General features: G+C 55.3%; 1 protein-coding gene across 1 annotated transcript; it reads right to left on the bottom strand.

Moving 5' to 3' along the window:
- Positions 1–2,626: 2,626 nt before the first annotated feature.
- On the bottom strand, positions 2,627–11,726 carry LOC125364571 (centromere protein U-like). Its single transcript, XM_048364166.1, is given in 5 exon segments — positions 2,627–3,274; positions 3,277–3,707; positions 3,754–3,948; positions 9,836–9,865; positions 11,705–11,726. Coding segments are annotated over 5 exon segments (1,323 nt in total). The 3' UTR covers positions 2,627–2,629.
- Positions 11,727–11,968: the final 242 nt, after the last annotated feature.

The raw sequence follows: 11,968 nt of genomic DNA on the forward strand, positions 1-11,968 counted from the left end.
CAGCGACACCCACACCTCCATCACCAGCCACGCCCACACCACCACCAGCCATGCCCACACCTCCACCAGCCACGCCCACACCACCACCAGCCACGCCCACACCTCCACCACCAGCCACGCCCACACCTCCACCACCAGCCACGCCCACACCTCCATCACCAGCCACGCCCACACCTCCATCACCAGCCACGCCCACACCTCCACCAGCCACGCCCACACCTCCATCACCAGCCACGCCCACACCTCCATCACCAGCCACGCCCACACCTCCACCAGCCACGCCCACACCTCCATCACCAGCCATGCCCACCTCCACCAGCCACGCCCACACCTCCACCAGCCACGCCCACACCTCCACCAGCCACGCCCACACCTCCATCACCAGCCACGACCACGCCTCACGCCCCACACCTGCGCCACCAGCCATCGCCGCCCGCCAGCTCCAGGCTGGTTTGGTCAGCCGGCCCAGGGCCTCGCAGTGACGCGCACGCAGGCTGTCACTCCAGACACCTTAGCTGCCCTGTGTGCTTTTCCAGCACCCACTCAGTTGGGTCCTTGACTGTCATCTCCCCACACCCATTGCAAGGGCCCATCACTGGTCCTCGTCTGGTCACCTGATTTCCCCAACACAGCAGAACCTGCCACGTTTGCACCCGGCTCTGCCTCGGTACCCCAACTTCCACCAAGTTTGCCTCTGTGTCCCAGGAAGGTTGTTGACCAGTTGCTGGTGTTCCTAGAGCAACCCTTCCACTCCACGACTGACCTGGAGCAGGGGGTGGGTGAAGCCTCCAGCCAGCGGGCCTGCAGCCCAGCCCCCCACCCCCAGCAGCATGGCCTGACTCCTTTTGTGCCATGGCCGTGGGGAGACCCCACCACCAGACTCCAGGGAGCCTTGCCCCACTCTGGTAATGGAGAAAGGACCCCAAAAATGTTACAGTAAACTGGAACTAATGAACTGAGCCACACATAAGAAAGAGTTTCTTCAGGGTATTACTATTTATCTCAAACTGTATTAGGTGATCCTATTCTAATAGGAATGTTGGCATTATTATTCTGAAGTTATTATAAGTATATCATAGGGTGAAGCATGCAAGTAATTACGTTACTATCATTAGGAACCAAGGTAAAAGAAAAAAAAGATAAAATTGCAAATCCAAGAAATGAAGTTTAAACCTCAGCAACTCAATAAACTATCTGAAAATGAAATTAAAGAAACAATTCCATTTACAACAGCATCAAAGGAATAAAATATTTTAGGAATACATTACAAGGATGTGCAAGACGTGTACACTGGAAGCCACACATTTCTGTGAGAAAGGGAGGGAGACCCATGTGAGTGGGCAGAGGCCTGAGTCTCTGGGCCGGATCGTATTGACAATGAGGACTATTGATAGTATTGACAATGAGGACTACTGATAGTATTGACAATCACATGCTGTGCAAAGACCCCAGGTTGTGTGAGCACAGCAACATCCCCCAAACAAACTTCTTCATCCAAATGGGACCCCGAATAACCCACTCAATCCTGAGAAAGAAGAATGAGGTAGGAGATGCTCCACCCTTGCCAGCCTCCAGACACACCAAGAGCTGCAGTCATCAAGACATCACGGCCCACCACTCAGCTTCCCACCACCGTTCCCAAGCACTGAGACAGTGTCGAAGGAGGAAAAGTGGGGTTGCAGTTAGGGTTCAGTTGGTAGAGTACCAGCCAGTGAGCAAAAGCATCAGGTACTGAGTTTGAGTCCCAGTCACAAACCTAAAAAAAAGAAAGCAAATGAGGAAAGGTTCGTGTTAGCACGTGGTTCCAGAGGTTTTAGCCCAGGTTATCTGAAAAATAGCATGGTAGGAGCAATAGTAGAGGAGGCCTCAGCACTTAGTAGCCAGGGAAGAGAGGCAAGAAGGCTGGAGTTCCAACATCCCTCCCAGGACACCCCCTCAATGACTTCAACTTCCTCCTTAGACACCACTTTATGACATCACTTCCTCCCGGGATAACCCCTCCTATGACCTCCCTTCCTCCTAGGACATCCCCTTTGTGACATCACTTCCTTCCAGGACACCTCTTTATCACCTCACTTCCTTTGAGGACAACCCTCTATGATCTCACTTCCTTCCCTCAGGCCACACCTCTCCCCTACCTCCCTCTCCGTAGTGCCACAGGCTGGGGACCAAGCACTGACCCCATGGCTGTTGAACATTCAGATTTAAATGGCAGCGAGTAGACATGCAGACAAAGGAGACTGGTTGTGTAACTCAGTGGTATAGATCTTGCCTACATGTGTGAGGTCCTGCGTTCAACTCCAGCATGTACACACACACACACACACAAGCCCACACACAAACACATACATCAGTGGCTAGAACAGAGCCAAGAAACAACCCAATTTGTGGTCAACACGGTTTTGGTTTTTTTTTTTAGGTATTAACAATATTAAAGTTTATTACTTAAGACACTAATCAGAAAAGATGACTACAGCTTCTACAATGTTCAGATATATGAACTATTGTTACTTAGCTTGCATGAGACTAAAGCATGAATTCTTGTGATTAGAGTATACATTATTTATAAAGCAGCTGAGTTTCAGAAGGTAGCAGGCAGTACCATGAGCCCTTGCCCCATAGGCACGTTTCAGTCACTGGCTGCCCCAGTCTGGTCCAGGAGCGTCTCTAAGTGCTGGTTGATATTTTTCAGATGGTTTTCTGCTGCCAAAATGGTTTTTGCTTTAAATAACAGAGCTGGAAGGCTGGGCGAATCATATGTTTCTTGTATGTGTGGTTCTTTCTCCTGGACATCTGAGTAGTCTTGATAAAGCTGTTTTAAATTAGATATAAAGCACATCGCTTTGCCAAGAGATGACTTTCTCTCCTTAAGTTCATCGTGTTTTGTTTGTAGTTGTTTCAGCTGTGGCTGTAACCGAAGCAATTCATCCTGGACTTCAATCAGACGTTGTCTTTTCCTTTCAATGTCGGTGGTCATCTTAGCCTTCTTCCTTTTCAGGGTTTTCGACATCTGGACTTCTTTGCGCATTCTGATGAGTTCTTCTTTAATAGTAAGGTAAAATTTGGTGACAGCTTCTTTATAAACTGTAGATTCAATTCTTTGTTGATATTGCAGGAAGATTTTCTCAAACGCAGACAAAATAATATCCAACTCCATGATGTCACTGGATTTCCTTCCTTCTAGACACCAAACATGCATACTCTCAGAAACATCAGAGTCTGTGGCTTCGCTTCTTGGTTTCTTTCTTTTGCCTGGAACCACGGTCCTTTTCTCGGAGTTTTCAGTTGCCTTTGTGTTGCCCGAGTCTTTTTGTTGATTGAGGGCTGGGTGCTGAGGGGCTTGGTACTCTCAGGAGTGAGTGCCTTGGCCTAGGTGCTGAGGGGCTTGGTTCTCTTAGGAATGACTGCTTCAGCCGAATTCTCTGACGGTTCTGAAGACTGCGCAGGTGGAGTAGTATCATGGTAATCGGGCCTTATTTTTTCTACTGACTTCACTTTTCTCCTTACGTCTTCTGTGCTCTCAGAGTCATCACGAATGGGCTCCAGTTTTCTTGTGGACTTTCTTACACTAACTGTTACAGATTTGCTTCCACTTGCTTCATTTTCAGTAGTGCTCAAACTTTGAGGAGTCAAAGGCACTGAAGATGCACAGTGTCCGAACTCATCATCAGTGTAGATGGCAATGCTGTGCAAGGGAGGGTCTGCAGGAGAGACACAGTGTCATCCAGAACCATTCAAGCTACCGTCCCAAGTTTTCATAGGCTTCTTCATCTTTGTCATTTCCGGAGATCACAGAATTCTCAGGGAAGTCAAAGATGTCAATAGGCCTGTGCTCTTGAGCGGCTTTATCTTTCGGGAAATGTGTTCTTCCTGCAGTGTTCTTTGGGTTTTCCACAAATTTCCCACTGGCGGCACGTAGAGCTCCTGAATGTACGGACTGCGGCAGAACTGCAAAACGGGAACTCGGGGCGTTCTGAGAGTCAGCCCCACTCACCCAGCTCGTCCCAAGGACCGCGGACGCCGCCGCTCGTCAACACGTTTTTGGCAAGGGCATTGGGACCACCCAATGGCGAGAACCGTTTTCAAACCCGCCGTGCCAGGAAAGCTACGCACCCACACCCACAAGAAAGAAGCTGAGAGCTCGCCTCAGGCCACATACAGAAATGAACTTCAAGTGGATCAACCCCACACAAGAGCTAAAATGATAAATCCTCCTGTCCCAGACATGGTGACAACAGCAAAGCAACACTAGATAATCCAGCTTCACTAAAGTCACAACTGTGAGCTTCAAATGGCATGATCTTTTTTGTTGGCCGTGAGGCTTGAACTCAGGGCCTGGGCGCTGTCCCTGAGTTCTGTTGCTAAAAGCTAGCGCTCTCTCACTTGAGCCACAGCGCCACTTCCGGTTTTCTGGTGGTTCATTGGAGATAAGAGTCTCACAGGGGCTGGGGATATAGCCTAGTGGCAAGAGTGCCTGCCTCGGATACACGAGGCCCTAGGTTTGATTCCCCAGCACCACATATACAGAAAACGGCCAGAAGCGGCGCTGTGGCTCAAGTGGCAGAGTGCTAGCCTTGAGCGGGAAGAAGCCAGGGACAGTGCTCGGGCCCTGAGTCCAAGGCCCAGGACTGGCCAAAAAAAAAAAAAAAAAAAGAGTCTCACAGACCTTCCTGCCCCGGCTGGCTTCAAACCACGATCCTCAGAGCTCAGCCTCCTGAGCAACCAGGATGACAGGCAGAAGCCACTGGCTCCCAGTCAAATGGCATGGTTTTTAAATGCAAAGACAACCTAAAGAATGAGAAAAAGTCATTTCAAATCATATCAATGGTGAGTAACTTGCGTCTGTAATATACAAAGACTCTGAACTATTCAGGAATAAAAGGACCAAATGGTGCCTTCATGAGTGGGGAGATCTGGAGGCGTGCCTGGGGTGCGCGGGGCCCTGGGGTGCATCCCCGGGCTGCCAAAGGACAGACAAAATGGAGCTGGGGTGAGACGTGAACAGGCATCTCATTAACGGAGGAACCTGAGAAGATGCTTCATGCCGTCCATCATCAGAGTCATGACCATCAAAACCATGTGGAGGGGGCTGGGAGTGTGGCCTAGTGACACGAGCGCCTGCCTCACATACAGGAAGCCCTGGGCTCGATTCCCCAGCACCACATATATGGAAAAAGCCAGGCTGGGAACGTGTCTTAGTGGTAGAGTTGCTTGCCTAGCATGCATGAAGCCATGGGTTTGATTCCTCGATACCACATTAACAGAAAAACCTAGCAGTGGCACTAGTGACACTAGTGGTAGAATGCTAGCCCTGAGCCAAAGAAGCTCAGGGACAGAGCCCAGGCCCTGAGTTCAAACCCCAGGACTGGGAGATACCAGTTCACACCCACCACCATGTGAGAAACAGAAGTCATACAAAGCTGGGCATTGTGACTCCTGTCTGTAATCCAGGCTACTGGAGGTGAAGACACAGAGAACTGTTGTTTGAGGCCAGCCCAGGGAGGAAGTTAGCGTGGCCTTTGGAGTGTGGAAGGGGGGCCCGAGCGGCTCCAGTGGAGAGAGCCAGCTGAGCAGGGGCAAGACTCCGAGTCCAAACTCCAGAAGAGTAAAAATGCTGCCAGACTAGTGAAAGATTCCAGAAGTTCCTGAAACAGTTCCATGTAAGATTCACTCCTGGCCCAGCACCTCCAGGTTTGCATCTGAGAGGACACTGACTCATGGCCGCACAAAACCTCACACAGGATTGTTCATAGCAATAGCCCAACTTTGAAATGACCCAATGGTCACCCACAGAGGAGTGAAAAACCGGAGTACAGTGTGTCTAGGCAGCAAGGCCAACAGAAGGCTGAAGGGTGGTCTTTACCACAACATGGTGAGCCTTTCACTCCATGCTAGAACTACACACATTGCCTACAGAGCACTCTTCAGGTTTGGGGAGGTGTCTGGCAGAGGCAAGTCACTAATGGTTGCTCGGAGGTGGGAGTGGGGAGATGGAGGAAGTGGTGGCTACATGCTATGGTTTCTTTCTGAGAGGACAGAAAGGTTCTAGAATCAGTGGTAGCCAGGACTGTTGTAATAGTTTGGCTATGAAGTACCTCGGAAGGCTTGAGTGTTATGGGTGGGTTGATACAACCACAGAAAGGTTGTTGGATCCCTAGGGCTCTGACCTAATCAATGGATTCACCCCTGGATGGATCCAGAATCTGATGGATTCACCCCTCCATGGATCCAGAATCAAGAGCCTTGTTGGGAGCTGGTGAAGATAGAGGAGGGGGGGTGCTGGGGATATGGCCTAGTGGCAAGAGTGCTTGCCTCGCATACATGAGGCCCTGGGTTCAATTCCCTAGCACCACATATACAGAAAATGGCCAGAAGTGGCGCTGTGGCTCAAGTGGCAGAGTGCTAGCCTTGAGCAAAAAGAAGCCAGGGACAGTGCTCAGGCCCTGAGTCCAAGGCCCAGGACTGGCCAAAAAAAGATAGAGGAGGGGGTCCTGGTTAGAGAAAAGAGGTCAGGAGGCCTGCCCAGGAAGGACTGACTCTCGTCCCAGAGCCGCCAGCCTCAGTGAGGACGGAGCTAAGGCCCCTGCCGCCAGCCCACCACAGACCCACACCCAGTGGACTGAAACCTCCAACACTGAGCCGAAACAAACCGTCCTCCTTCAAACCATTTCTCTCTTGTAGCAACGAGAAGTCAGATGACCAGCTGTATCTGTGAATGTAGTAAAACACGAGTTGTCCAAGTACTTTAAACGGTGGTTTGATGGTGGGTGAATGGATGTCAGTAGCGCTATCTTTTAAAAATCGAAGACCTGACTTTAAATTGGAAATGCCATAATTCTCTTTTTTTTTTTTTTTTTGCCAGTAGTGGGGTTTGAATTCAGTGCTTCCTGCTTCCAAGTGCCACGTTGTCTGAAGCACAGACCAAGTCCTCCCACTTTCAGTTTGTCTTTTAGATAGAACCCCGCACCTCGGCCTGGGCTGGCCTCAGACCTCATCCTACTCCCTCTGCCTCTCAAGCAGTGGAGACTACTGGCATGAGCCACCATGCCCAGCCCTCTTTAAAACAAGTACTCCCTTGCTCTGTCAACAGCATGGATCTGTCTTGGACAACACTGCTGCATGGAGGCTTGCGGGACCCACAGAGTGGACTCTGAATTGTGGGGTGCGGCCTGCCCATAGTGAGCTAGAGACAGCTTGGTGGACATCAAACTTTGAAACACCTAGCCAAACCGGGTGGACGCAGGGTGCTAAAGCTACAATAAGACAAAGAACGGTGACTGCATTTGATCGACACACATCAAAGCTGCCCAAATCCATGACTCGACCGCACAGAAAGCAGGCAAACCCCTCCTGGCCCCCGAGAGGAGGCTGAAGGATGTCTGAGTGCCAGCGAATGACCAGCCATTCTATTTTTCCTGAGTAAGCGGTGCTTCAGAGGAATGAGATAACTAAGGAAGGACACTTTTGAACATAATTCCATCTGATAAGGTAATAAGTAAATAATGGGTTAGGAAATAGCCCTGGGGCATGGAGGCCTAGCATGCGTGCACAAGGCCCTCGGTTTGAGCTCCAGCACTGAAAACAAAAGAAAACCTCATCACTTTTTTAACTTCTTACAAAACTACGGCCTTGGTGGCGGTTCATGCGTTTCACCCGGTCCACTTCACTGAAGAGAGGGAGCTGGAGAAAACCACCTGAACACGCAGAGGGACCCAGGACCTGAACACGCAGAGGGACCCAGGACTTGAACACGCAGAGGGACCCAGGACTTGAACACGCAGAGGGACCCAGGACTTGAACACGCAGAGGGACCCAGGACTTGAACACGCAGAGGGACCCAGGACCTGCACACACAGAGGGACCCAGGACCTGAACACGCAGAGGGACCCAGGACCTGAACACGCAGAGGGACCCAGGACCTGCACACACAGAGGGACCCAGGACCTGAACACGCAGAGGGACCCAGGACCTGAACACGCAGAGGGACCCAGGACCTGCACACACAGAGGGACCCAGGACCTGAACACGCAGAGGGACCCAGGACCTGCACACGCAGAGGGACCCAGGACTTGAACACGCAGAGGCACCCAGAACTTGCCCAACTCTACAACTCTACGAAGCTGCACACAGGCCAGTCAGCAGAGCACAGCCTGCCCCGACCGCGAAGGCCGGCGCAGAGTGACCCCAGGACTGCGTGGGGTACGGGAGGGGTGCACGGGGTACGGGAGGACTGCGTGGGGTACGGGAGGACTGCGTGGGGTACAGGAGGACTGCACGGGGTACGGGAGGACTGCGTGGGGTACGGGAGGACTGCGTGGGGTACGGGAGGACTGCGTGGGGTACAGGAGGACTGCGTGGGGTACAGGAGGACTGCGTGGGGTACGGGAGGACTGCACGGGGTACAGGAGGACTGTGTGGGGTACAGGAGGACTGCGTGGGGTACGGGAGGACTGCGTGGGGTACGGGAGGACTGCGTGGGGTACAGGAGGACTGCGTGGGGTACAGGAGGACTGCGTGGGGTACAGGAGGACTGCGTGGGGTACGGGAGGACTGCGTGGGGTACAGGAGGACTGCGCGGGGTACGGGAGGACTGCGTGGGGTACAGGAGGACTGCGTGGGGTACGGGAGGACTGCGTGGGGTACGGGAGGACTGCGTGGGGTAGGGGAGGGGTGCACGGGGTACGGGAGGGGTGCACGGGGTACGGGAGGACTGCGTGGGGTACGGGAGGACTGCGTGGGGTACGGGAGGACTGCACGGGGTACGGGAGGACTGCGTGGGGTACGGGAGGAGTGCACGGGGTACAGGAGGACTGCGTGGGGTACGGGAGGACTGCGTGGGGTACAGGAGGACTGCACGGGGTACAGGAGGACTGCGTGGGGTACGGGAGGACTGCGTGGGGTACGGGAGGACTGCGTGGGGTACGGGAGGACTGCGTGGGGTACAGGAGGACTGCACGGGGTACGGGAGGACTGCACGGGGTACAGGAGGACTGCGTGGGGTACAGGAGGACTGCACGGGGTACAGGAGGACTGTACGGGGTACAGGAGGAGTGCGTGGGGTACAGGAGGACTGCACGGGGTACAGGAGGACTGCGTGGGGTACAGGAGGACTGCACGGGGTACAGGAGGACTGTACGGGGTACGGGAGGACTGCGTGGGGTACAGGAGGACTGCACGGGGTACAGGAGGACTGCGTGGGGTACAGGAGGACTGCACGGGGTACAGGAGGACTGCGTGGGGTACGGGAGGACTGCACGGGGTACAGGAGGACTGCGTGGGGTACAGGAGGACTGCACGGGGTACAGGAGGACTGCGTGGGGTACAGGAGGACTGCACGGGGTACAGGAGGACTGCGTGGGGTACAGGAGGACTGCACGGGGTACAGGAGGACTGCACGGGGTACGGGAGGGGTGCACGGGGTACAGGAGGACTGCACGGGGTACGGGAGGACTGCGTGGGGTACAGGAGGACTGCGTGGGGTACGGGAGGACTGCGTGGGGTACGGGAGGACTGCGTGGGGTACGGGAGGACTGCGTGGGGTACATGGGACTGCACGGGGTACAGGAGGACTGCATGGGGTACATGGGAATGCACGGGGTACATGAGATAAAAAGCAAAGCAATGAAGTGTCAAAAGGGCCACGTCTTTCCCCAAAATGCTCAATATGCAAAGTACTAGAATAGTCTGGCAAGTTCTCAAGGGAAAAGAACCGTCGTGTCCTCCAGAGAGCCCCGCTGTGTCCTCCAGAGAGCCCCGCTGTGTCCTCCAGAGAGCCCCGCTGTGTCCTCCAGAGAGCCCCGCTGTGTCCTCCAGAGAGCCCCGCTGTGGTACCAACCCTCGGATCCAAGGCGGTCTGCGTCGTTGTCTGGGGAAGAAGAAATAGGAAGATTGAAAGACAACAGAGACATAGACTCCATTTCATCAAAGAATCAAACGGGACCTTTGGGAAAGGAGAGTACAAGCCGTGTAGAGTTCCCTGAAGAGCTCACACAAAGAGGAGAGACGACATGGGGGCAGTGGGCGAGGCGTTGGCCAGATCCATAGAAATGACCCAGCCGAGAGAACGGAGGGACTGACCTGAGCCTCCGGGGCTGCTTTGTGCTGGTCTACTGTTTGTGCTTCCAGAGTCGCCGGGAGAGAAAGTGTGTGCGTGCCTGCGTGTGCGTGTGCTTGAGCGTGCGGTGTGCGGTGTGCACTGTGCGGTGTGCAGTGTGCAGTGTGCGGTGTGCAGTGTGCGGTGTGCGGTGTGCGGTGTGCAGTGTGCAGTGTGCAGTGTGCAGTGTGCACTGTGCGGCGTGCGGTGTGCAGTGTGCGGCGTGCGGTGTGCGGTGTGCAGTATGCGGTGTGCGGCGTGCGGTGTGCAGTGTGCGGTGTGCAGTGTGCAGTGTGCACTGTGCGGTGTGCAGCGTGCGGTGTGCGGTGTGCGGTGTGCAGTGTGCGGTGTGCAGTGTGCGGCGTGCGGTGTGCGGTGTGCAGTGTGCAGTGTGCGGCGTGCGGTGTGCGGTGTGCAGTGTGCGGCGTGCGGTGTGCAGTGTGCAGTGTGCGGCGTGCGGCGTGCGGTGTGCAGTATGCAGTGTGCGGCATGCGGTGTGCAGTGTGCAGTGTGCGGCGTGCGGTGTGCGGTGTGCAGTGTGCGGCGTGCGGTGTGCGGTGTGCAGTGTGCGGCGTGCGGTGTGCGGTGTGCAGTGTGCGGTGTGCGGTGTGCGGTGTGCAGTGTGCGTGTGCTTGAGCGTGCACTGTGCGGTGTGCGGTGTGCAGTGTGCGGCGTGCGGCGTGCGGTGTGCAGTATGCAGTGTGCGGCATGCGGTGTGCAGTGTGCAGTGTGCGGCGTGCGGTGTGCGGTGTGCAGTGTGCGGCGTGCGGTGTGCGGTGTGCGGTATGCAGTGTGCGGCATGCGGTGTGCGGTGTGCAGTGTGCGGCGTGCGGTGTGCGGTGTGCAGTATGCAGTGTGCGGCGTGCGGTGTGCGGTGTGCAGTGTGCGGCATGCGGTGTGCGGTGTGCAGTGTGCGGCGTGCGGTGTGCGGTGTGCAGTATGCAGTGTGCAGCGTGCAGTGTGCGGTGTGCAGTGTGCGGTGTGCAGTGTGCGGCGTGCAGTGTGCGGTGTGCGGTGTGCAGCGTGCAGTGTGCGGCGTGCGGTGTGCGGTGTGCAGTGTGCGGTGTGCAGTGTGCGGCGTGCGGTGTGCGGTGTGCAGTATGCAGTGTGCGGCGTGCGGTGTGCGGTGTGCAGTGTGCAGTGTGCGGTGTGCGGTGTGCAGTGTGCAGTGTGCAGTGTGCGGCGTGCGGTGTGCGGTGTGCAGTGTGCAGTGTGCGGCGTGCGGTGTGCGGTGTGCGGCGTGTGCGGTGTGCAGTGTGCGGTGTGCAGTGTGCAGTATGCAGTGTGCAGCGTGCAGTGTGCGGTGTGCAGTGTGCGGTGTGCAGTGTGCGGCGTGCAGTGTGCGGTGTGCAGTGTGCGGCGTGCAGTGTACGGTGTGCAGTGTGCAGCGTGCGGCGTGCAGTGTGCCCCTCCCGCCCGCTCACTCCGTCCTCTCCCGTCGGCTGGCTTGGCCACGGGACGGCACACGGGGATGGCTGTCGAGACGGCCCTGTGCCACCCCGGCCGCTTGCTTTCCAAAACGCTGAGTGAGGCGAGCACTGCCCTCTTCTCAAAACCAAACAAAGCCACCGTAAGGAAAGAAACTAGGGAGCAACACTGCCAAGAGCGTACGTGCGGAGATCTCCCACGACATGCCAGCAAACCACACCCAGCCGTGCGGGAAAGAAACATACAGTGGCCAGGTCAGGCCTTTCGGCCCCACACCGGAGCGATGGGAGAGGGAACGGGCGCCGAGGTCCACAGATGCGCGGAACGGGCCGTGGAACGCCACACCTGTCCCTCCAGGCTCGGAAAGCGGGGAGCAGGAGCGTCCTCGCCCGAGGGCTGCGGTGGGCTTCTCTTTTTTTTTTTTTTCCTTTTGGGCAGTTCTGGGCC

This window comes from Perognathus longimembris, chromosome 16 (assembly GCF_023159225.1).
Source record: "Perognathus longimembris pacificus isolate PPM17 chromosome 16, ASM2315922v1, whole genome shotgun sequence".
Taxonomy (NCBI): Eukaryota; Metazoa; Chordata; class Mammalia; order Rodentia; family Heteromyidae; genus Perognathus; species Perognathus longimembris.